Raw genomic sequence first — 24,749 nt, forward strand, 5'->3', positions numbered from 1 at the left:
GAAGGAAATGTTACAACCTGGCACTTTTGTTTGTTTAGTTTTGTATTTCATAAGCATATCATGTTAACCTGTCATCTTGTCATGCAAGGCTGCAAAAAACATTACACACAGCCACAAACAGAAACTTTTATTCGTCATATATAGCCATTAAACTTCCATTTTAGAATTGATGAATTTGACCGTCACCAAACGTCAACACTGCTTTAGATTGAGAACAAGAGAGAGATAAATATATTATTATTATAACAATCTTAAAGACAAGAGAGATGCCCTGCAGCTTCCTTAGTTTATGGACACATCTGTCCTTGTTTTCTGCCAGTACCCCATCCAGGCTCCCCGTTGCTCTCTGTTATTGTTGCTGGAACTCCAGCGTCCCGTTGATGACTGAATGTTCAACTTGTCTTTGAATGTTGAACCAGGCCTCTGAGTCTTGGCTTTTCCACCTTGACCTCCCTCTGTTTCTGAGTGGATGTTGCTTGCTCTCTTGTTTTAAATGTTTTAGAGCCCAGAGGAGCTCGCCCGTGAGCCGATGCAGTGTTATTTGAGGCCAGCAAAGATGTTGCAGGTTGGCATGCAAGAACCCCATTTTGCATGAGTTTCACTTTGTTCCAGGGCCAATAGGATGCATGGAAGAGGTGGGGCAAAGTGGGCAGCCATCCCATCATTAACACTTGTGGAGCAGAAAATGAGTCATGCTTCCAGTCAGAGCTTAACTTGTTTTCCTGTTCACGGCTTATAAGTCTGCTATTATTCACATGGCTGCAGTGAGACTTACGAGAAGCCACTCTCTGTTTTATAGAGCATAATTAAAGTGTTCTCTGATTAACCAGAGGAAGGACTCATCATAGTTTTAGTACAGAGGTTTACATGCTCCTGCTGTTATGCTGAGAGGCTTATGTACCTCTCCATCGCCCTCTCACACAGAGCTTTCTTTCTGAACTCGACCGGAAGCCTTTCAGAGCAATCCACAACATTTTCAGAACATAATCCTCCGCTAACTCTTCAAGAGTGCCATCACATCCACTCTCTCTCTCCCTCCACAAGGAACCAGCATTGAAACTGAGGCAATCACGGCCATTATTTGTCGACTGTTTTGCAGGTCTGGTAGCAGATGTTGGGGCTAAAGGGGAAAACATTTAAGGTCTGTGATTGATGATTTGGGGGTAATGAATCAAGCTTGTAACCATTTCAGAGTGCTGTCAGATCAGGCCTCGGCATGCTTCCACTTGAGAACAGCTGGCCCTGGAAACGGCAAAACCAGGAGCAGCGATCTTTTCCCCTCCTTTCATCTCCCCTTGTCTTCTCCTCTCGTCACTGGTTAACTGTCCCAGAAAGTCAGCGCGCAGCTCTCCTCATGGACGCTGGGAAAGACATCAGCCGATGAATGAAGCGGACGATGGAGAGAGTAGATTTACTGTGTTGGGAGAACAAGTAAAGATCCAAGAGTAACCTCTCTTATCAAGACTTGGTGTCAGCAATGTCAAGTTCTTGACTGAAGATTTAGATTTTACTATGAATTGTCACAAGTCTCTCTCTCTGGAGCAACATTTTCAGATTGAACAAGTGGAAACTTGTCAGAATGTCAAGGGAACACAAAAAAATAAAGAATCATTAATATATAATAATAATTATTAGTTGCAGCCCTATTTGCAGTACATTGTAAATAGAAAAATGGATAAGCTTGAAACAGTAGAAAAAGTTGCCAACATGCAGCTGGCTTTAGTAGAAAATAATGACCCCCCCCCAGACCACTGTGTCAACAAAATGCTAATCAAATATGATTTAGAAATACTCAGTGATTGAATAGTGAAAGACATATTGGACATTTTGGAACAGAGTCAGACAATGATAGCCTTCTATTGTCTTCTTTTTTATGTGTAAAAAGTTTAAAAGGAAAAGTACACTGATACAGTACAATGTTCATGCAGATGTGCACATGCAGAAATACATCACATATATCATAAACATGAGCGTCAGCATGCACAAACATACACACACGCAAAAGGGAGGTCATCCAGTAACCTTATTCCCCCTTTAGATGTTTAAAGCCACTATTCAACACATGTAACAGTTTAGATTATTATTGTGTAATAAGAACAAACAGCTGAAAGGACAAACAAGGCCAATCCCCGTGGAAGCAGAAACAATGTACCCTAAATTACAAACAGCGCAACACAGAACATTTTATTTTACAAAGCTCTGATTGGATGAAGGTTGTCAAAACAAAATCCTGTTGCCATGAAATGGTTTTTAATTTGCTCAAAGGAAATGTGGAGCGCAGGGCCCTCAAGTTTATTTGGCACGTTTACTGAATTAACTTTGTTTGTCTTTCAGGCCTGTACACTGGCTCCAGCACCCCCCATCACAGCGCCTCAGTGGAGCTCCTCTCTCCTACCCCTAACCCCTCCTCTGCCTCCGCCACTGACCTGACGTCCCGACAGCACCGACTGGACCGGGAACTCGGCAGCCCTCATCATCTGTCCCCACTGGCCGCCATGGACAGCACGAGAGACGGGTGAGTCCTCCGTGGATGTGTCACATGGATGTGTTCAGCCGTGGAGATGTGTCATACTTAGGGGTCACTGTTGAGGAAGGAAAATTATGAATGTGTCAGAAGGGTGGGAAATATAAATATTAAATCTGGTGAAAGTTTACATTTCCTGATTAATGAGTGGGAATTTCTCAGTCATGTAAGGCTTTGTCACAGTGTTGTCACATGACTAAAACTACTTCTGACTGGCCTCTGCGGTTAAACTCAAAGGGGTGTATGTGTGAGGTAAAGCCATGTGACATCGTGGTCTGGTGAGGTCAAACCTTTCCAGCTGAAGTTACAAAAAACACTCAATGCGTAAAGATGAACAAGAGCAACATCTTCACTGAGAACAAGCCGCCCAAATGACAATACATTTACAAGTATCCAGATAACTACAATCACACACACAAGACACTTGAACTTTCTACCTGCTGATAGTATTATGATCCTCACACTGATTTTGACCCACTGTGTTTCCATTGTTTTCCACCTATTTATCATCCTGAATCAGGGCCGGCCCACAGTGCGAACCCACTTAGATCATGTTAGGTTAAGCCTCTCCGTCCTGCTGACAAACCCATTTGGCTTTCTCACTGGAAACAAACTCAACTCCACAACCCCTGAGACATCCCTCATGGGAAGAGGGGCTGTGCCGGTCACCACGGGGTCAACGTGACACATCACCAGCTCTATTTCTGGCACTGGAATCAGTGTTCATAAGGTCCCCATCTCCACTGGATACAACAGCGTCAGCGCGATGACCAAACCGCTTGGCCGGACATGATTCACGCTTTAATGAGAGTAAACTGTCAAAGCAGTGCGATAGGATCATCATTTGCTGTTTATGTTGTGAGCTGTGTTATCCTAAAATGACAAGAATTAACAAATTATCTCTGACAACATTACCAACCAATTCATATTGTACAAATCTACTGGTACAGACCTTCATATATTGCATAAGACACTTGTTGAGGGATCATACAACAGATACCAAACAATGAACTGCATTAGATTATGCCATCTTAAAAGATGATACATCTTCCAGATAATTGTGAAAATAAGTACAGCTGGGGATACTATTAAAGGACCAGCAATAAAACTTAAGACACTTAAGTGTTATTTAGCAAGTGTGCCAGTATTGCTACATCTTTGGCAAAGAAGAAAAAGAGTTTCTCCTCAGTCCTGTTTTAAATTTCTTGTAAATGTCATGAAGAAAGAACCGACTGTAAAGAGAATACATTAATTACTGTACTAAAACACATTTTCAGAAAGCTGCCTCATTGCATTGGATACCACAGAGTATCCAGGAGTCCATGGAAACATCAGCTCATAGAAGTGTCTTGAGGAATCTATCTTGCTCAAGGACACTTCAGCAGAAATTAAACATGTCATGTATCTGTGCTGTTCTTAGTGTGTGCGTGTGTGTGTATGTGTGTGTGAGAGAGAGAGACAGAGAGGCACAGCATGTTTCCTATTAGTGCAGATGATTTCCCTAGAGAGCCAGCAGAGCCCCAGTGTCGTCAGGAGGCTCAGTGTGTACTGTACTAAACAATGTGCCGAAAACCAGGGAGGTAGAAAAGGAAAACAGTCTTTTACAGTTTAATAACATTGAGAAAGAGTGGATGGAATCAAGCATCATAAACCCTGTGTTACAAAAGTGATCGTGTTACATAAACACGCTTTCTTTTAACTCTGTGGTCTGCTCTTTGGGTGTCTGCGTGTGTATATGCACTTTTATGGGAGTATATACAGCATAGGTGTATGACAGAATGAGGTTTGATGGCTTTCTTACTCTTAAGAGCCACGCATGCATCCGTACTCATGTGTGCCTCCGTGTGTGGGAGCGTGTGTAACTGAGAGGAGTTTACATATAGTAATCCAGGAAACACACATGATTGCGTGTGATTGGGGTGTGAGGCACAGCAGATTTCCAGCACAAACAGTGCAGCGGGCCGGCGCAGCAAAACCGTCTGGATGTAAACGTCCGAGCGCCGCTCCGAGACGTCAGGTCGGCCTGGAAGCATCTGGAAGGTGGTGTGTTGTTTCAAGCCTGGTAAGCAGGAGGAGAACCCTGTCTAAATTACCTTGCGGTTTAAATGCCTCTTTCTCGGCGGCACGCACAATTACCAGCACGAGGAGAGGAATGGAAAGTGAAAAGGACCTGACTAGGGGATGCTGTAACAGCAGCTACACAGGCAGGGTGACATATTGGATGTGAGATGTGGGTCTATTCCATTGGGTGCTTTATGAAGAACATCTGAACACTGTGTGAGTGTGAGTGCGGTGAGAATTCCCTTTTTGCTTAAATGTGTAACTTAAGTGCCCATTATGCCATAGAAGCAATCTCCCGTGTTCATGTATATCTTTACTTCCCCACCGTAACCGCCCTACATTCTTGTGACATGATGACAATGCTGCATTAAAATTGCAGCAGTTTCCAAATTTATGGATTTCATCACCTGAAAGTAGTCGTAAATGCGCACGCGCGCGCGCACACACACACACACACACACACACACACACACACACACACACACACACACAGTGGTGGCATATCTGTTCATCACACAGTGTGGACGGGGGCGGGGTGAGGAATCAGAAAGCGATTTGTGGCAGGGGCCTACAGTGCAACTAGCCGGGCATGAAACGTCTACTCACATTTGCCTGAAGATGGAGCATTTGATTTACATGTTTAAAGCCTTGAGTATACAGGCTGCTGCCAAAGTCAATATCAGCGCCGCACTTGTTTTTCCCAAACGGTTTAGCAGGACATTAAACATTTTGACAAAATTATCAAACCAACTTGCCTCTAGTGTGGCAGCCTCTGACCTCATAGCTAAATGTGTTTACTCTGGCTCAAATGGGCCATTTAGACTCTTTTTACTTTGTAAATACCAGTGTCATTTTTCTGAAGCTAATATTAAAATATGCCAGTTAAAATACATTTGGCGATTGGCGTGGCACGAGTGCGTATGCTTGTGTGTGCGTAGGGCCTCTCTCATAGAGATGGCTGTTCCACCATGGCGGCCTGTGCTCACAGAGAGATGGGTGGTAAATATTGTCATTCACTGCTTCAGCCATATGTGGTTATATAATTGCGGAGGGGAGAGCCTACTGCCTTTACCTGCGTATTGATATTAGAGCCCCTCTGCAAATATTAGTCTGAGGTGGTTTGATATCTCAGCAGTGACTGACATGGGCTAATTGAATTAGAGTGGCGGCAGAGACGGCACAGAGCTACATTAAGAGCTCCTGCTCTGAAGGGGGACGTTCACAGCTCGTAGCTCTACACTGTCTGTCTTCCAGCCCATCATCATTCTGATCCAGAAAATGAGTGTCAATCTCACAGCACCAAATAAACATTTTTGAGGTAGTCACTCGTGACAGCATGTCACTCACTAATTTTGTGGTGCTGGTTATAAATGTCTAGTCTTGAATTAACCTGTCTACACAAACGGTTAATTCACAGAAAAGATTCAGATGATTTACTGTGAATATTCTTCCAAGAAGGATGGTGATTAAGGATGAATCACTTCTGTTTAAGGCAGTTATCTTTAGACTAACAGAGATTTCAGGGCCCCCAAAAATATCCCGAGCCCTGGCTGTTCTCTTCAGGCTGGGGCCTTCAGGGCTGGCTTAGCTTTAGCTTAGCTTTAGCCAGAATGCTGTAGTCTGTCTCTCAAGCACAGCTTTAGCTTGCTAACCAGAACCAGAAGCGTTCCCACCAGTCTGCGCCAAAGAAGCCCCTGTCATCCATCAGAGGGGCTTATTTGGTCGGCTACAAAGGGGGGAGATGAGAGGGGAGGCAGAGGGTGTTTGTGGAGGACGTAGGGTCTGTGGAAGACAGGGTATGATCCCAGCTCCCTAGTGTGACAGTTAGCTGCAGGTGAAGGAAGACGAACGAGGAGCAGAGTGGGACTGCCCATGAATCTTCAGGTTTCTTTCCATCCCATTGCGCCTCAGTACAAAGAGCCAAGACTCCCAAGGGCAGCTTTACTTTAACACAACAAGAGTGCATCAACTTGAATTAATGTTTCTGTACAATCGTTGCAGTCACAGTCCATGCACGCATACCTGAATACAAGTGATTTTGTCTGGACTTCAGAGCAGCAAGACCTTTTCATCTTCTGGCTGTAGCATTCCTAAGATCGGAGTTTAATCATGAACTTAAGTGCTGAACCAGATCTCTTTCCCACAATGACATCAGCTTTCCCATATTACTCACAGAAAAATTCACTGAGCCACTCAAGACACTGAGCTGTTCTCTCAGTGAGCAGTGTGAGGTCTCATAAACCATCTACTCATCACTTTAAAATTGTTTGTATTAACATCTACTCCTGACATTATCTTTATGCCCATAGAGGTCACTCTGCCATAATGGACAGCACACAAAGGTATTTTACATGTCTGTCCACATTCTCCCTAACCTCTCAACCTTCTTACTATTTATTAAATATAGTCCATTAATCCTTAAAATCCCATCCAACTCAACCTTCAGGAATCAACAGGTCAGCGGTCAAATCACTCACTGCAGCAGGACAGGAGTGGGTGGGCTGTCTGGAAAAAGCGGAGTAGTGCAGAATGGTCAGTGAAGATGAATATCAGGAAAGAGATTAATATGGCATATGAAAGATTCCCCTCATACCTCGAGCCTGAGTAGCTAGCAAGCTAGAGACTAGCGAGAGCAGGGCTGGGGTTCAGCTGGCAGTGATTAGCTTATGATTCACTTTAGCTGCACATAGAGGCAGCTTGTAAAAATATGAACAGTATAACTGTTTCCTGAGTTTGTGCTGACAGCAGCTCCTGGGGGAATGCTGCTCTCTGCAGGAACACATGGCCACGCGCTGGGCCTGTGCCAACCCGTGGATTTGCCACGCTCGCTAACAGCTAGCGTCTCCAGAGCTGGACTAACACAAGGTGCCACACAAGCTTCCTCAATTTAGCAGGAGGTAGACACAGAGGTCAAGTGCAGTCCATGTACAGCTAAGCACTTGAAATTGATACCCAAATGAACATGTTGATGAGTAGAAGGCACTCCGAGTGAAAACCTCCAGTATAGAACAATTCTTTAACCACCTGTTACTCCCAGAAACATTTAATCCAGTCACCTAAATTTTAAGTTGTTTTTTGTTTGCTAATCCTGCATGAGATTTGTTTTCAAGTTGTTAAAAGAGGTGTAGGGCATCTGTAGATCCTGCCATACAATAAAAATACTCCATTATGAGTAAATGTTCAGTGTTACTTAGTCCATACTTTTACTTGTAGTAAAAAGTATTAGCAGCAAAATGTGCGTTTAATATAAAAAGTAAAAGTCTTTATTAGGTGGCAAAATGGCCACTCTCTGTGTAATATTTTTATAAAATGTAATGTAATAATATGTAATATTATTTAATAGTGAATTATTACTGATGTAGCTGTTTGAGGTGGAGCTAATTTAAGTACTTTATATAAAGTTGGGTAGTTTAATCTTTAAGAATACATTGGATTTTATAAGCTTAATGGAGTAAAAGGTACAATGTTTACCAAGTATAAAGTTACATAAAATTGAAGTATTCAAGTAAAGTACCTCAAAAATGTACTTTCCACCACTGGTTGTTGGTATAATGGAAATTCCAGATTCAGATGACTACTCACATCTAATCCTATGTTCATTTGGCTCAAGGCAGCTAAGGAAAATGTAAAATAAATTCAGCTTTGGCAGGAATGCGTCGCAGCTTCTTGGACATCGTTTACCATCTCCCTTCATCAGCCACTTTCTCTGCCAAATGCCCTGCACAATGCCACTGCCAGCAACTGAGTGCTGGGTGGGAGCAGCAGGTCATATAGCAGGCTCCAGCCAGGCCAGCGGTGAGCAGTCATCTGAGGGCTCGGCTGCCTCCAGCAGCACTCTGTCATCACATTCATATAGCGCTTAGCGCAAACCATATGCTTCCAGAGTCCAGCGGCAAATAGTAACACAGCAGCAGTTTATGTGTTGGCATTCGTGATATGCAGTCATGAGAGGGTACTAAGTAGCTGTTGAATATTTGGGGGTGGGTGATTGGCCAGCTCTGTGTTAAAGGCAGGTCTGTTGGCTATCAGTCTGGATTTGGACCTGATTGCTGTTCCATTAAGTTAATGTCAAGTGTACAGCATTAAGCCGTTAAATTAGTGGTCATTTTGAGTTTCTTGTTAACTTTAACTTTTAAGTGTCTGAATAAATACCAGACATGGTTCTTGCTGCTCCTGAGTAAAGTTATTAAAGTGATCTTATGAAGGCGAAACAAGACACCCATTAAATATCTCTCTTTGCATGATGACTGGAAACTGGGGAAACAGTTACCCTGGCTCTAACAAAATCCACCTACTAGCACCACCCCACCTCACTAATTGGCTCGTCATATATGTTTACTACGTACAACCTGCTTGTAGTTTTTGTGGATTAAGTAAACAGATAACATATTGGTTCATGAGCTTTAGAGATTCTGGTAGGCGGATTTTTACCATTTCCTTGCTCTAGCTTCACATTGATTGTACAGACACGAGAGTGGTATCAATTTAACCCTTGGCAAGAAAACAAAGAGTTTTTCTGAAAATGTCAAACTATTCCTTTATAGTGATTCAGTTCAGACTTGTTCCATGTTAAGGGCTTATTTAGACACGACATGAAAAATTGCCATCACATTTATGTAATGTGAGGCATGTCTGAAAGAGGTTTTACATTTCTGCTGCTGTTTCTACAACTGTGATGATTTTGCGGTAGGATCCCCCTTAAAATGTACAATGTAATTCTCCAAATATTTAGAAATCCCTTTATGTGCACACTTTACAGCAATCAACCACCATGATAACAGCATACTTCTCCTGTTAGACAATACGGTTTTGTACAGAACCTGGTCTCAGATGCTGCTGACAGCTTCTGTACAAACTCACTGAAGCGTGCTGCAGAGGTTTCATTTCATTCTGAAGGTTTTCAAGGATGAACTGTGACGCTAAATGGCGGAGTTACAGTCAGCTGGAATGATCGTAATATTTCACCATTTGCTTCGCCCGATTTGATCTCCAGATTGTGGTATTCCCAGCGCACACAAAGAAAGCTTGCCAGTATGCTTCATTTAAATTGATTAGGTTGAGATTTTGTCCCTAATTGTGATTTGAGACTGCTGTATCAGACCGTTGTTTAAGTGATCAGCATCCACAAAAATAAGCCGATGTGGAAACGTCAGCTGTTCTCCAGGCACTTAAGAGTCCACAAAGTTACAAACATGTCATCTTAATATTTCTTTTTCTCAGAAGTCATGAATGTAAACACTATTGTGCTTTCTTCTCTTAAGGCCATAAAGGCTGGGGTTACTGCAGTGGTGGGCAGTGTGTACAGGGGCGCGGGGGTGTTTCACTTGAGTGCACGCTCTGCTGTTTGTTGACTTAAGATCATAATATGTGGTAGGACGACAATTACGTGTGGGGAGCCTAAGTTTCCACACGCCTGGAATGTCTCTTCTTCTGTGTGTTTAGGATCACTAACAGCTCCACTGGGTTTGCCGGAACAAGTCGTTAGCGGGCCGGCGTGTAGCCGTGTCTTCGAATTGGGATATCACAATGCATGAAGCATTCTATAAAGAAATTATTGAGACCATCTGGAAAGGGATGAATGATAGATCGAGAGGTTTAAAATGAACATTTCACCTACCTTTTCTGTGTCTCCTCCAGGGTGTCGGGTCCCCTCCTGTCTCCGGGGATAAAGGGAACAGGGACACCTCCTCCTCCTCCTCCTCCTCCTCTGGAGAAACAGCATGTCCACCCTCACCACAAGCCCTACTCTCACTATCACCAGCATCAGTCTGCCAACGACGGTAAGACTTGACCCAAGGATATCTGGCTGAATGTAACTTAACTTGTTTCAGGAAATATGTTTTGAAATTGTTGATTGGCATTTCAATTTAATATCCTACAATTTTTCCTGTTCCAGTTCAATCAGTAACATGCAGCCCGAGGATTACTTTTAAAGGACTTCCTATGAGAGATTTCACAGTGTCAGATCACTTGAATATACATAAGAACACCCTTGTGTCCTTTTTTAAAATGCTTACTGTAACAGGAGACCCACATGAAAGGCCTCAAACAGAGGAAGTTGTCTTTTAGAGCAGCGATACTGCCCTGTGGCTCTGTCAGAGCATTTTTAGGACGGGGAGAGATTAGAGTCATAGAGACAGAGTGGGGAAAACCACACGCCGGAAGCCTTTTCCCTGCGCTGAATTAGCCAACAAAATGCTGGCTCATGTATTCAGCTGTCTCTCAGCGCCTTAACATGACAGGCTCAGCTGTCACTCCCGAGCCGTTTTCCTAATGCCTTAAACACTGTTTTCCCTGTAAAGATCTACACATGGACGTCTCTCTAACCGCGCTGTGGTCAGGGAGTTGCGTAAAAAGCGCTCCAGGAAAGGCTGCTCTCCCATTATCGTGACTCCTGCGGTCCATTCTGAGTACAAACTGAGATGATGGGGACAAATGTTACATACTATGGGGCTGGCACAGTTAGCACAAGCACAAATATAGCATTGTCATAATTTGAGATCCACATCAGGTTTCAGCCGGATGGATCGGGCGCTTACTGACCTTAGAAACAATTGCCCATAGACACATGGTGGAAGTCGCTCAAGTCTGGCTTCTATTTTTCTCCTCTCTTCCTCCTTCCTGCTCCTTTACATCATCCCCTCATTTCCTAGAATACCAAGGCAGCTTTCAGAGCTGCTTCCATTTTGGAGACTCCTACAGGATGGAGCAGACGGTCGGAGGCGTCCATGTCCCGGGAGATTCTCACTCCTACACTTCCCATCAGCAGAATGGCTTCCACATGTCGACAAGCAACACAGGCACGGCAGGTGAGGACATTTTACCTAGAGCCTGAATGCCATCAGCAGATCACCTGATTGATTTCACCAAAGTGTTAAACAAACTGCACTTGATCTCGTCTGTCCCAGGCTTCAGCATGACCCAGGAGCTGCAAGGCGGCGCAGGGTGCCAGTTCTCTTCCAGCCCAGAGGAGAGCATTTTCTTCCAGGTGGGCAGCTTTGACCGTAGCCTGAGCCACATGTCCTCCGTCTACACAGAGACATAGAGCAACACTGGAGCCGGGCACGCTTCACCACACCTACTCTGCAGTCCTTCCACAGCCGTCTTAACACACCTGGATCACCTCTTCCCCAGCTCCTGTTTCTGGTTCTTTGTTTTATGCAAGATATGGGTCACACATTAAATCAGAGTAATTTATAGCTTCTTCTGACCTGCATAACTGCCAGATGAAACAGACATAAAGACGTTTGGAAGTCAGTTTAGTATACTGCCGTGTGATTAACTGTTTACCTGGAACTATATGAATGGTCAAGATGTAAACGGCACTAATAATCCGAATAGGTAAGAAGAATAGTGGTTCCCAAACTGTTTTGCTTGTGACTAATTAAAACAACAATGTCATGTCACTGGTTGCATGTTTTCCAGATGTTACCAATTGATTTTCTACCCCCTTGTCTTAAAAATTATCCTTTAGAAAATAAGCAAAGATTTGAGGTATTGTCTGCGTTTATATGCTGTTAAAGGGTTGCTCAGCTGATTATACACATGAAGCTCAGTTTAATTGTCAAGAGGAGCAGTACTCAGCCTGTGAAAACAGTTGTATGTTGTCTCCTATGGGAGCCTGTGGGAGCTTTCCGATAACTACTCACATTAAATAAAGGAATGACTCAAGTCAAATAAATGACCCTTTCTTATCAGTAAAGAAAAAGAAAGCTGAGGAAATCAGATTTTTTTTCGCCGTTCAAATAGCCATGCGCTTCATTTCTTAGGTTCAGAATTACATTTATTGGCCAAGCACTCATCATGTACAAAAAATTCTGACTTGGTGACACTGGTCCTAAGACGCTCAACAGTACAATCAGATCAAGCTCACACAATGTTTTTAGCTTCAATATTTCTATCTTACTGAAAATTGTTCTTTGAACTGCGTGTAATTACACCCAGAGCAACTTAAAACTGGAGTCGAACTCCTTGGATGTGTACACATAGTTGGCCAATAAAGCAGATTCTGATACACAAACATCAAACACTACAAAACTCCTGAATAGAAATGAAATGTCCTCTCCCTCCTCGTCGTGCTTTCTCTCTCTAATCTACATCATTCAATCTATTTTGACTGAAGTGTAGAAAAGAATATATCACGTTGCCGTGTTGTTTTAACAGTGAGGGAAAATAATGTTTGCATTTCTGTATTTTGTTGTTAAGTGGGGTTTTTTTGCCTTTTGGATTTATCTCTGGAGGAGGGTTTGAACTCAGTAACTCTGCGATAATGCAGAAAAAAACCAACCTACTTATTAATATGTAAAAAATGTACAGTTTGTTTACAGCAATCGTTTGAATGTTTGTCATTTCTCAATTTAAGAAATAAATAACTGAATGATCACACAGTATCTGTTTTCTGATATGTATTTGATGCTCCAAAAAACCGCAGAAAGTACTAAAATCGTTCACATTAGTTGTACATGTCTGTAAAGGTTAGTATTAGACTGTAGAGCTAAACCTGCAGTTAATAATGAGCACCATAAGAAAAACCTCCGAGCTGTGAGCATGTTGCTCCCTCTTGTGGACGCTGGCAAGCACTGCAGTTACAGGAAACTGTCTCATATCTGCTTCTTCTTGTTGAGGTAGCTCTGATGATAGAAGTTACTGAAGAGGATGATGAGGGTGAAGCAGTACGTAAACACAAACAAGTTCATGGACTTGGGGAAGTCGCACTCTGTGAGCAGGTTGTAGCCCGTGTGTAGCAGGAACAGCAGGAACTGCAGCTGGAGGGGCAGTCGGGGGGAAAAGGTTCAGATCAGCTTTGTTCACAAACACCTTGTATGCACATTCACAATCCTTTTTCATTCAGAGCAGGGGCCTCTCACCAGTTGCAGGGACGTGAGATATCGCTTCCACCACAGGTACTTCTGCATGTGAGGGCCGATGGCAGCCAGGCCGTAGTAAAAATACATCACAACGTGTACAAAGCTGTTGATCATGCCGACAAAATACGCTGCAAGGATGTGATACAAACAGAGGAACATTCAGGCCTTTTGAATGTTCTCAAAATCAATTTAAGTCATTTAAATTAAAAAATGCAGTGAGTGTGGTAGCCTACAAGTTTTAACTTTGAATAATATAGAGTGTGATGCAGCAGACGCACAGTAGAATGACACAATCAGATGTTTTGTTAATATTACAGTTTAGTTTCAGGGGCTGAAACAACATCTATGCGATGCACCAGAGAGCATCTGAACACTAACATGATGGAGAATATGAAGTAATGAACTTAAGGAGGTTCTTTTTATCCATTTTTACAACCAACATCCAGTCAGCTAGCTGTTTAGTTGAAACAATTGGTCTTTTGTGTGCTTTTGGGTTATTTGTTCAATTTAAACATCATCTTACCCTCACACAAACACGCCTATAACTCATTAGAGGTTGTTTCTAATACTTCACTATCTGGTGATCCTGGGGACACAACTGAATGTCTGCTATCTTTGGAATGAAATCCGTCGTGTTTAAAGATGAATGAATTGACTTACCTACTATAAACCTGTTTAGCGTCTGATTATGATCAAACCCAAGTCTCGCTGAAGGGCGTTTCCATAGGGAGTGTACAAATCCTATAGTTAAAGGTATAATTCTATAGCTAACTTTCTATCTGTATGTGGCACAAATTCAAAGTCCATTTGTTCCTACCGAAGACATACATTTTTAAAAACATCTCCAAAATATACATTAAAATATACTTGTTTTTCATTATGCACCAAAATACCAGAACAGATTCGTTCTATGTGAAAACCTAATGTAAACCTGTTTCACTTCTGATTATGAGTCTTGCTGAAGGGCGTTTTTTTTTAGGGAGTAGACAAATCCTACAGTTAAAGGTTTCATTCTATAGTTATTGTTATTTTATAGTTTTATTATAAAAAGACCAAAACTAACCTGTCTATGGTACTTAATTCATTTTCCATTCATTCCTACTGAAGACATTTAAAAACATCTCATAAATATAGTTTCATTAAAAAATACAAATTCATTTCAGCAGCTGGGCACTGAAGTTTTTAGAAAATCTTACTCAAACAGGATAAAATAGTGTATTTGTTGGGGACCATTTTCAGCTGTGGATTAATACACATTTGGGGCCTTGGTGAGCCAGTAGCAGTCCATGACTGTGCATTGATACAATAATCAGTAACTATCAATGATGAATTGAAGGGGTGGTGATGGAGCAGTGGATAAAATACATGCCTTTGGTGTGAGAGACCCGGGTTCAATCCCCCACTGTAACATGTCCACTAATGTGTCATGTACAAGACACTTAACCCTAGTTGCGCCAGAAGCGTGCAACCTCTGATGTATAGCAATTGTAAGTTGCTTTGGACAAAGGCGTCAGCTTAAATGTAATGTAAAAATTTTGGGTATTTTTATTATGTACACAAAATTTGGCTCCAATTGACATTATTTTCCAAAGAAACAGTGAACCTTGAACGCATTTAACGAGAACGCACTGACGTTCAAATATTTAAATGGTGAACAGCGAAGTGAAGCTGGTACAGAGCGGGGTCTACACTCTGGTGACAGAATTAAACAGCTGACGTGAGCTTCGAGATGCCTCACAAACTCACAGTCTTGACAAAACAAGTGTCAGTTCTAGCCACAACCTCCAATATTCGCGCTTTGGCCGTTAGACCTGTGTTTGACGTCGTAACAATAATAATGAAAAGGAGTCCCCATCGATTACGGCCCTGGATTTGTTAGCAACATGAAAAATCACCAGATTTATCCTCCATGCACAACCTCGTGCTCCTATCTGTTTTTTCTATCAGCATCATCACAGCACTAGCTCACAAAAACTTCACAAATAGTTTACTTACAGTCTCCGCCGGCCACATACTTGACTCCTGCCCACCAGTTGAAGATCATGGTGCCGTGGTGGTAGACATGAAGGAAGGTCACCTGACTGCTCTTCTTCCTCAGGATGAAAAAGATCTGCTCATAGAGAGGTGCAGATTAAACTGTTACAGTTTTCAACTTGGCATTCTTACACCTCTTCTTTCACTGAAACTGCAAATGTTGTAACAAACATGTACCGTGTCACTGAGCTCTATGACCTTGGAGAAGAAAAACCACCAGCAGACACTGGCCATCTGGAAGAAGAAAATAATGGAGAAAGGTGGGTTTTACATATTATTCATTTAATAACTGTATGTTTTATCTTACCACTTGCACTGTCGGCTACACTGTAGTATTATTTTCCTGTGCATTATGTTCTAAATGTGCACACACAGTGTCTAAATTAATCAAGTAAAACACTTGCTTACCCTCATTGCCAGCGGGCTGTTGCTGTAATCTACAGGCTCACAGGAGAAGCTGTAGTTTGACAGCCTGGATGTGACCAGGAACTGGTAAATATTCAAACAATTACTTAATGAAACAACACACCACCAACATCATGAAACATACTTTTCTAAGAGGAAGCAGCAGCTATGAGAAAATAAAAAAAAAGACATTTTGGACATATTCACACCTGGCAATTGATACGGAATATTTCCATCATGACTGTTGCTCTTGATTGATTTGGTTTTGCTTGTTAATGCAGGACAGAAAGCAGCACAAACGCACCTCGTAGAACATGTAGGCAGACAGGCAGACCATGGCAAAGTTGTAAACAATGAGAACGGCTTTCAGGTCAACAGGTTGTCTGTTTTTCATCAGGCGGGGGCCGAACCAGACCACACAGAGGTAAAGCAGGAAGATGATCGACACCGGGATGGGGGAGTAGACCAGCAGCCACGGGTCCGTCCTCTTGTCTGAAACATGAGAGGGCTTTGCGTCAGGGCCTTTTAGACATTAATTACAAATGAACAAATACATTACAGGGCACATCTGTGGCTTTTATTACAAGTTTTAAGAACTGCCCTGATTCCCCCCAAACTTCCAGCACTTATTACAGATGCTTTTGGATTCAGTCTCTGCCAGGTTTTTACAGTTTTCCTTGTTCCAGTTCAGCTCAGATGACCTGTTAATGTGTGCAGTTTAAACCAGCTCCTGATTCGAAAAGCATAACATATTTATTACATTAGGGCCTACACAAAGTAAAACGGCAGTTCTTCTCTGATAATCAAAAGGTTCCTCTTCCTCCTGCTCCGGTATTTCCACCACTGTTACAAGATAATGTCATTTAAATAATGGCTTGGTGGCAAATCATGTGACAAGCCACAAAGAGGTCATTGTGAAAGGGGGAGCACATCTGCAGCTCCCAGCTCCCACACGCTGAACACACATGTATAGGCTTGTTCTCCAGAAGGGGAATCTCTTCTACAACTCGCAGGAACTGACATGAACTGACATGAACTATATATATGTGTGGAGGGGGAGCTGTCATCATCATACCTCCATAGTCCACCATCCTCTGGTGTAAAGATACGACACTTTGCCAAGCAGAAGCCATCTGGAAGACATAAAGAAAGTGAACGGCTGAAAGGAGGAACACACTCAAAGCAGCATTTTTAAGACAAACATCTACTCACTGATGCGCACCTTGCAAGCGGTGTTGCAACACTAAACGTCCGCGGCGACGCCGGGAGAACCTTTGAACACAATCTGGCAAATAAGTATTAGCAAAGTTCAACTTGCAGCACTCCCTGCTGCCAGATCCAGGTAAATCCAAACCCTGAGACAGATGAGTGAACAACCGAGGCAGGGCGGCTGCAAGGGGCTTCACTGCGGCCAAGTAAACCAAAAGAGCACTGACCACACTTCCAGTACGCAGTTGTCTTCCACCTGGGTAGATTGAATGACAGTGTAGAGAGAAGTAAGATTTGAATCACTTCCTGGTTTTTTCGTCGCTTTGGGTTTGGTTTGGAGGTTGTTGACACAGCAGGGGGCGCTGTTCCCTGCTATAATGTGACAGACTTTCATTGTTGTGAACTTCCTTTTCATTAGGTGTGGTTTGTATAGTTCCATGTTTTTAATTATATAGGTTTTTTTTATATAAAAAAACAAAAGCACCCTCTTATCCATTAAGGGATACATGTATAGACCTGTTTGACATTATTAAAAAGGGAATGTAAGACTACAAATCAGCCAGTCACTTCAGGGTATTAGGGGGAAAAAATATTTGCATTAGATAAAGACAAATCACAGACCAGAGTTCAACGCAGAAAATGCTCCTCATAAAAAAAACCCTTTAATCCAGGACCAGGACTTGTATCCATGCAGCCCCCCTTAGATTCTTACAGCTTCTGTAATACTAAGCAATCAAACTTTCAAAATTCCTCTTTGTATTCACATTCCTAAAACAAGTTGTCTGTCTCATTCCATGCACTAAATAAAACTTCAGATTGTGTAAAAGCCAGTTTTTCTAAGAAATCTACAATACATTCTCTGTGGACTTTAACTAGGTATGTCCCTTGGTATGACCCTGTGACACACCAGGTTATTACAAAAAATGATTCTATAAAATTCTATATTCTATAAAGTGAAATTAGTTGGCAGTAACAAGAAAGAACATCATTATAACATGGACAACCTGGTTTTAGTCTTGTGTCTGGGCTTTATTATCCAAAGTTACTTTCTCTACAGTATTTATTATAGTGATAAACACAACAAATATCTTACATGCTGCTTGTAAAACATTAACATTAAACGACAGCTATAAATGTTAGAATGCCACACATCATAGCAAGACATGTCATTACAGAGAGCATCTGACAACTAAGATGGAGAATATGAGGTTATGAGCTTAAAGAAGTTGTGTTCATTTTTAAACACATACATTTCAATCTGCTGCTTAGTTGCATCAGTTGGTCTCTTTAGTTTCTTTTCCTGTTTTATTTCAGTTGAGTGCTTTTGGGTGATTTTGCGGCTTAAACATCACCATACCATCACACCACCACACCTCCCACTCATTGGGGTTATTTCTAATACGTCACTATTTGGCTATCCTGGGGACACAACTGAATGTCTGCTATCTTTGGAATGAAAACAGTCGTGTTTAAAAGATGAATGAATTGATTTTTGCAGTACTTGTTTTTCCATTATGCACCAAAATACCAGAACACATTCCTTCTATGTGAAAACCTAATATAAACCTGTTTTTCTTCTGATTATGATAAAGTCTCGCTGAAGGGCGTTTTTTTATAGGGAGCGGACAAATCCTATAGTTAAAGGTTTCATTCAATAGTTGTTATTTGATAGTTTTATTATAAAAAGACAAAAACTAACATGTCTATGGCACTTAATTCAAAGCCCATTCATTCCTACTGAAGACATACATTTTTAAAAACGTCTCAGAAATATAGTTTCATTAACAAATAAATCTAAATTGTAGCACATGGGCACTGTAGTTTTTAGAAAATGTTTCTCAAACAGGAGTAGATGGTGTATTTGTTGGGGACTATTTTCAGCTGTGGATTAATACACATTTGGGGCCTTAGTGACACAGCAGCAGTCCATGACATATGTGGAATCGATTCAAAAGAAACTACAATGCCTGTGTAGGAACATGTCACCCAGTGCAAAAAAGCCTGGCCTGTTTATGTTTTTTTAATTGTGTTTGGACAACAGTGGAAGTCAATGGCTTGTTAGTAGATCAATTCATTGTGGGTTAGCCATGTATTAAGCCGACGTGAAATTACTGCAATAAATGTTAGGATGCGATCCAGATGCAACTTCATAGAAAGATTAGCTTTAATATAGTGGTAAAAACATGATCCATTGTGAGGTAATTACAAATCAAAGTACACTGTGGAGGCAAAGTCCCTACAGGCATATCAATATACAGATTGTTATCATTTCATAACAATTTTAAAACGGACCTCGTTAACAACATTTAATGGCATTTTGTATTCCCAGCGATGAGACCATAAGACCACAATAACACCTAAATGTGGCAACATGAGAAGGAGGGGGGGGGCTTTAACAATAAGACACATGTGCATAAAATGGCACCATGTAGGACTTTCACACACAATCAAGAATCTAAGATTCCTATTTAGCTGTCTTGAAGAAGGAGCTGAGGGAGAGCTGCCTGCTGCTGCCATTGGCTGCACTCAGTTTGGGTTTTTTTGAGGTCTGTGGTTTCTTTATGCCGGCGTGCTTTTGTCTTTTTCCATCCTAAGGCAAACGATAATGGTGGAAACTGTTATTAGTTTAAGATTATAGATTTATGTAAATTTTTGTAAAAGATTATGAAATATAAATATACAGAAGTTCCTACCTTAGAAGTTTGTTCTTTCTGACTGTCCACTGAATCACAAAGCTTCATAATCTGCAGGAGAGTTAACAACACACCCATTCATGGATTGTTCACACAGACTGCACATGCACAGATGAGGACTCACTCACTCACTCCTGCTGTCACATCTTTTTAAAACAACAACCAAATAAAACTGCCCTTCATATCTGTGAAACTCAATTTAATAATCCCGTAACATGACACACAGGGAAACTACAGCTAAGTGCCTCTATACACCAGCCTGCTGCTGCAAAAGCACGCTTTCTGTGACTGCTGACCTCACAGCAGGGCTTCACACACACTGTGTAAACAAAATAAAAACCTTTTTCACTCCTGTGGACACTGCCGCTTCCTGCAGAGCAGATCTGGTGAGCCACTGCACATTTTCAGTCTGCGTTTGTGTGTCACCGTCCTTCAAACACACACTGTGAACTGCATACGTCTGGTGGATGTGGGAGAAGATGTGAACCACCTACAAACAGCCAATCAGTGAGCCATCAGAAGGTGGTTACACATCTACAGAAAGAGTTTGTTTGCACATATAAGACAGTTAGTAGACATCAAGCTTACCTCTCCCACATACTGGAGGAGGCTTTCAGTCAGAGGCGTTCCCAGTATCCTGCTGATCTCAGCACACAGCGCCTGCTTCTGTTTCATCTCAGTGTTCTTCTCCTCCAGCACAAGACTGGGAAACTCCCACAAGCCTGCTAGCAAACCTGTCAGTGCACAAACACACACACACACACACACACACACACACACACTTAAAGTATAACACCTCAACAGATTGGGTTGTTGTTGAATTGTATATTTAATTTAATTGAAGCTTTATTTTTACTCTATTTGTATTAACATATTCCATTCAACGATTCAAATAGGGAAGTGAAAACAAAACACCGCCACCACAAACAGATGGGGATCCACTGCAGGCACTGACCTTTGTTTGGTCTCTGTGTGAGCAGGTACTCGTCCTCTCCCTCCTCTCCAGGTCTAATCACCACACAGGTCAGAGTTCGCTCAACTCGAGGCGGCTTCTTCGCCGGCTTTCTGGGGAAGTTCTGAACGCCTAGCTCGTCGTCCCAGGGCTCGGTGGGACACAGCGGACATGTCCTGCTGTTCACTGAGGGAGAGGAGAAAGTACTTTGATGACTGCACAATGGTCTGAGAGGTCTGAGGGAGCGATGAGGACTCAGGGGACACTTACTACAGTCTTCTATATCAGGCAGGGTTGACAGCTTCCTGTCCCGCTTCGCCAAGAGCTTCCTGGAGTTGTTCTCTTGTTTGACATGAACCTGCACATTTACACACAGTTAAAGAATACCATTGTGTACAATCTAGTCCAAGGCATTAATAATCTGTTAACATCTTCAGCGTTTACATTAACATTACTTACTGCACTTGTTTAGCATTTAGGTTGCTTTTTACCTTGTAGTAAGAGTGGCAGAGAGACTGTACAGGACACTGGCTGCACACTGGTCCTTTAGGGGTGCAGACTCGGGCTCCTAGCTCCATCATGGCTTGATTAAAGTCGCCGGGTCTCTCAGGGTCCACCAGTGAATTGGCTAGACTCCTGAAATAAAGAAAATAACTGTATCTTAAGACTATATTTGGAGTAGTCTTAGTTGAAACTTCAAAATCACATGAAACGCTTCATTTTCAAAGTTCAGAGAGCAGCTGAAACAAAACAAAAGAAAGGTCAAACTGAAAGTGAACTGCAACATTTGGTACAAATTCAACAATTAGGGGTGCAAGCTTAGAGAGCCTGTAAAAACTGTCTCGACTAAAATGCCTTCTGGATTCATACCCAAGTCCAGTTTTCTGTTATATATTTTGAGTATCATTCCTCCATTTTTAAAACAGCATCTAAATATCGTCAAACAAAATCCTAGCCGACAAATCTTACTCCCCCTGCAAAGGATGCTCAACGGGTGAAAAAACAACATCACAGTGACATTAAAGTAGGTGCTGGAATCAAAGTCAAAATGCAGATTCCTTGAGGACATTAGTTTAATCTCACCAAAGCGCCTCCGTTACTGCAGGACTTGTGCTGTCAGCTCCAATGGCCCTCATGCGACACAGCACCCGAATCACATTGCCATCCACAACTCCAGTAACCTAGGCAAAAGAGACCTTTTCAGTCATCAGTGTTAAACGAGACAGTGCAGCTAACAAGTGTGGCGTTGTAGCTGTGGTGCAGATGTGCGTGTGCTTGGGTGAGTGTGTGTGTGTGATGACTAACCTGGCCCAGTGCAATAGAGCCTATAGCTGCAGCAGTGTAGCGTCCCACTCCAGGCAGCTGTTTCAGCAGGCTGTCAACTGTGCAAGGCATCTGTCCCTTAAGCTCTTGCGCCACCTAAAACAGACCAGTAACACAATGAACACCCCAATGTTTCTGTTACAGACTAGTAATTATTAAACACAATTTTAAGGGGTGAGTCACAAGTTTACAGTAAATGAAGAATACCGAACACGGCATACTAAAATTTATATGTCACTGAAATGTCTGATTCAGTCAAAGCAGATTTACAGAGCACAGACCTTCAGAGCTCCTTCATGAAGTCTTTTCCCCCGGGAATAGTAGCCAAGGCCCGCCCACATCTGATTCACTTCCTGCACATAAATGAAATCACTAAATGTGATTTGAAATCAACACTATTTTAAAATCAACGTCATCTTCCGTGACTGCTTTTTAGTAATCACCTCTAGCGTAGCACCCGCTAGATCCTGCACTGTGGGCCACCGCTGGAACACAGTAAAAGAAAGAGTTAAAATGACACGTCATGCATGCAATACATTGATTACCTTTAATTTCTCATGAGGACTGCAGGTAATGAACACCTCAAAGACGCCTACCGTCATCCATTTGTTGTAGTAGTCTATTACTGTGGCAACTTGGGTCTGCTGCAGCATGATTTCTGAAACCCACACTAAAAAAAAAAAAAAAAGAGAGAGAGAGATTTACATCTGTCTCGTAAAGGTTGTCTGCAGCAGTTATACAGGAAGTTGACAAGAAAATATTTCCTTACCCCCATATGTCCTGATGTTGGCGTCTGACTCCGTCACAGCCTGTAGAAAAAATACAAGGAGCCAGTCAGTCATAAACGTCAGCAGTAATTATCAGTGTTGTTGGTGCTGATAACCAAATGATAATACTGAACAAAGACAACAACAATAACTTTTTTGATTGTATTGCACAGCCATAGTATACAGACTAATAATAATAATAAAACCACCAAATGTGGTGTTAAGTGTAAGTGACAAAAGCATCCATGTTCAAATAAAAAAGCAAGTTTCATGTATGCTGCAGTAACCATATCTCTGAACCAAACATTACAACACCTCCTGTACTTTCAGAATGGTATTTATATTATTAAAGATTTTCTTTAACAACCAACTATGTGTCTAAAAAAAAACTGTTTCTTGTCACAACCAGTGAAAGAAATGCTTCTCTTTACCATTGTCCTCCACGGCAGCTCTCTCTTGACCTTGTCGTACCAGTTGAGCAGCTGAGACCGCAGCAGCACAACATCAGCAGGGTCATGGAAAGTGTGGTATGTGGACGGTGAAGAGGCATTCGTCGTTTCCTCTGGAAGGCCAAAAACATCATTCTCATTCAAACTAAACATCTCCCAAAGAAGGGAAATCCCACTTATGTTCAAGCAATAAAATATATCAAATACCCCTGAATGGTTCAGATGTTATATGCTGAGCGGAGAACACAAAATAGGTGAGGTAACAAGATACAGGGGGTGAATTCCTAGTTCATCACTGCTTTATAAGGTGAAGCTCCATCTGAAATAAGTTGTTTTCCCTTACTCCCTGTAGAAGTGTGACATCTGACATGACACGTGAGCCCTGATTATAAAGTTTGGTTTTCTAGATGTGCCTTTAGATTGCTGTGGTAATTTCTATAGCTTTATAATTGACTACATAGTTGAATGAAAACAAACAAAAAATGTAGAAATGTACACACTACAAGGGTAGTATTTACAGTTTGGCTGCTGTATTGGACGCCACTTCTATTGTGTTCCTCTCCAGGTGATCTCTCTGTGGGTTCAAAAAGTACACTTAGGCTTTACATGAATCTAAGGTAGGCTTCAGGGATGTTTGCACACACAGCGATAGACAAACTCTGTGCTTGGTCATGTTCCCTATCGTACTAATGTGGATAAATTACATTAGGTGCCCAGAGGTTTGTGCTTTCATATAATAACGATAATTTCTCTAACATTACGGTAACGTAGCTATACCTTCTTTCACAGCTGTCTTTGACCTCTTCCGCTTTCTTTTTGCTGTTTCTACCATCTCCAGTCCGGCTCTCTTGCCTTTGTGCATAGCTGGACGTAACCTGTTTATAGTTAAATATCTTATGTAACAGACTTATTTCATTTCTCTGCACACAACGCGTGCCTTCATGTTTACTTCCCTGATTTATTTTGGCTCCCGCCACGTTCAGACCTCCGGCCGCTGCTTCTCCAATCCGCTGCAAGGAAACAGGGGAAGTACGTGAAACGTCATCTCCGGTGGGAGGGTCAACATCAATATGACGTAGGTGCTCTCCGTGGGTGCTACTGTGATGCGACCGGTGTCGAACGCGGCATTTTTCTCCGAGTTCACAAGTAGGAAATCCGACTTCAAGTGGCGTTAGTTTTCTATTTGGAGATCGGAAATTTCCGAGTTCCAAGTTGACTGGAACGCAGCATAATATGTTGCTTATTATTTACTATCGTTATCGATCGATGGATTTTATCTTAGAGAGCTCATAGTACCTTACTACCTTACTATCTTAAAGAGCTCATAGTACCTTACTACCCCACCAGAGCACTGCGCTCCCAGAATGCAGGGTTACTTGTGGTTCCTAGAGTCTCCAAAAGTAGACTAGGAGCCAGAGCGTTCAGCTATCAAGCTCCTCTCCTGTGGAACCAGGTTCCAGTTTGG

General features: G+C 42.1%; 4 protein-coding genes and 1 long non-coding RNA gene across 9 annotated transcripts in view; 1 reads left to right on the plus strand and 4 right to left on the minus strand.

Annotated features, from left to right (window-relative positions):
• Positions 1–12,968, plus strand: part of LOC123970760 (zinc finger protein GLIS1) — a 70,546-nt gene extending 57,578 nt beyond the window's left edge. For both annotated transcript variants that reach the window (XM_046049043.1, XM_046049042.1), the window contains 4 exons: positions 2,335–2,515; positions 10,223–10,365; positions 11,239–11,394; positions 11,494–12,968. In XM_046049043.1, the coding sequence (XP_045904999.1) occupies positions 2,335–2,515; positions 10,223–10,365; positions 11,239–11,394; positions 11,494–11,630 (617 nt within the window). In that variant the 3' untranslated portion in view covers positions 11,631–12,968. The remainder of the gene's footprint in view (positions 1–2,334; positions 2,516–10,222; positions 10,366–11,238; positions 11,395–11,493) is intronic.
• The window catches only part of lpxn (leupaxin), a 665,334-nt gene that overhangs the window by 526,386 nt on the left and 114,199 nt on the right, over positions 1–24,749 (minus strand). The window lies entirely within an intron of this gene.
• Positions 113–4,866, minus strand: LOC123970812. Its single transcript, XR_006825057.1, has 2 exons — positions 2,427–4,866; positions 113–1,414 (listed from the first exon to the last, which is right to left on the minus strand). It is a non-coding gene; the product is annotated as an uncharacterized LOC123970812 (long non-coding RNA).
• elovl8b (ELOVL fatty acid elongase 8b) lies at positions 12,351–17,327 on the minus strand. 2 transcript variants are annotated; one of them, XM_046049118.1, is made up of 8 exons: positions 17,104–17,327; positions 16,967–17,024; positions 16,196–16,383; positions 15,895–15,975; positions 15,664–15,720; positions 15,448–15,562; positions 13,453–13,580; positions 12,351–13,350 (listed from the first exon to the last, which is right to left on the minus strand). In XM_046049118.1, exons 2-8 carry the CDS (start codon positions 17,022–17,024, stop codon positions 13,186–13,188), a joined length of 792 nt encoding a protein of 263 aa, XP_045905074.1. In that variant the 5' UTR covers positions 17,104–17,327; the 3' UTR covers positions 12,351–13,185. The 2 variants fall into 2 exon arrangements, with proteins under 2 accessions (XP_045905074.1, XP_045905072.1); XM_046049116.1 differs by having other exon boundaries at positions 17,114–17,326.
• On the minus strand, positions 17,221–24,255 carry mutyh (mutY DNA glycosylase). Of its 3 annotated transcripts, none has more exons than XM_046049076.1 (16): positions 24,238–24,255; positions 24,062–24,159; positions 23,267–23,397; positions 22,838–22,877; positions 22,665–22,738; positions 22,512–22,553; positions 22,350–22,421; positions 22,051–22,164; positions 21,829–21,926; positions 21,237–21,381; positions 21,016–21,103; positions 20,749–20,931; positions 20,382–20,527; positions 20,134–20,283; positions 19,794–19,844; positions 18,109–19,690 (listed from the first exon to the last, which is right to left on the minus strand). In XM_046049076.1, the coding sequence occupies exons 2-16, from the start codon at positions 24,144–24,146 to the stop codon at positions 19,565–19,567; spliced, it is 1,545 nt and encodes a 514-aa protein (XP_045905032.1). In that variant the 5' UTR covers positions 24,147–24,159; positions 24,238–24,255; the 3' UTR covers positions 18,109–19,564. The 3 variants fall into 3 exon arrangements, with proteins under 3 accessions (XP_045905033.1, XP_045905032.1, XP_045905035.1); XM_046049079.1 differs by lacking the exon at positions 24,238–24,255 and adding an exon at positions 23,803–23,858 and having other exon boundaries at positions 24,062–24,211; XM_046049077.1 differs by lacking the exons at positions 18,109–19,690; positions 24,238–24,255 and adding an exon at positions 17,221–17,356 and having other exon boundaries at positions 24,062–24,224.

This window comes from Micropterus dolomieu, linkage group LG05 (assembly GCF_021292245.1).
Source record: "Micropterus dolomieu isolate WLL.071019.BEF.003 ecotype Adirondacks linkage group LG05, ASM2129224v1, whole genome shotgun sequence".
NCBI lineage: Eukaryota > Metazoa > Chordata > Actinopteri > Centrarchiformes > Centrarchidae > Micropterus > Micropterus dolomieu.

Coding starts and splice junctions, on each gene's coding strand:
- elovl8b (XM_046049118.1), bottom strand. CDS start 17,024: ATGGCTTCTGCTTGGCAAAGTGTCGTATCTTTACACCAGAGGATGGTG. Junction 16,384..16,966: donor GAGGATGGTGGACTATGGAG/GTATGATGATGA, acceptor CTCATGTTTCAG/ACAAGAGGACGGACCCGTGG. Junction 13,581..15,447: donor GTATGTGGCCGGCGGAGACT/GTAAGTAAACTA, acceptor ACATCCTTGCAG/CGTATTTTGTCGGCATGATC.
- mutyh (XM_046049076.1), bottom strand. CDS start 24,146: ATGCACAAAGGCAAGAGAGCCGGACTGGAGATGGTAGAAACAGCAAAA. Junction 22,739..22,837: donor CAACATCAGGACATATGGGG/GTAAGGAAATAT, acceptor TTTTTTTTTTAG/TGTGGGTTTCAGAAATCATG. Junction 22,422..22,511: donor TAGCGGGTGCTACGCTAGAG/GTGATTACTAAA, acceptor ATTTATGTGCAG/GAAGTGAATCAGATGTGGGC.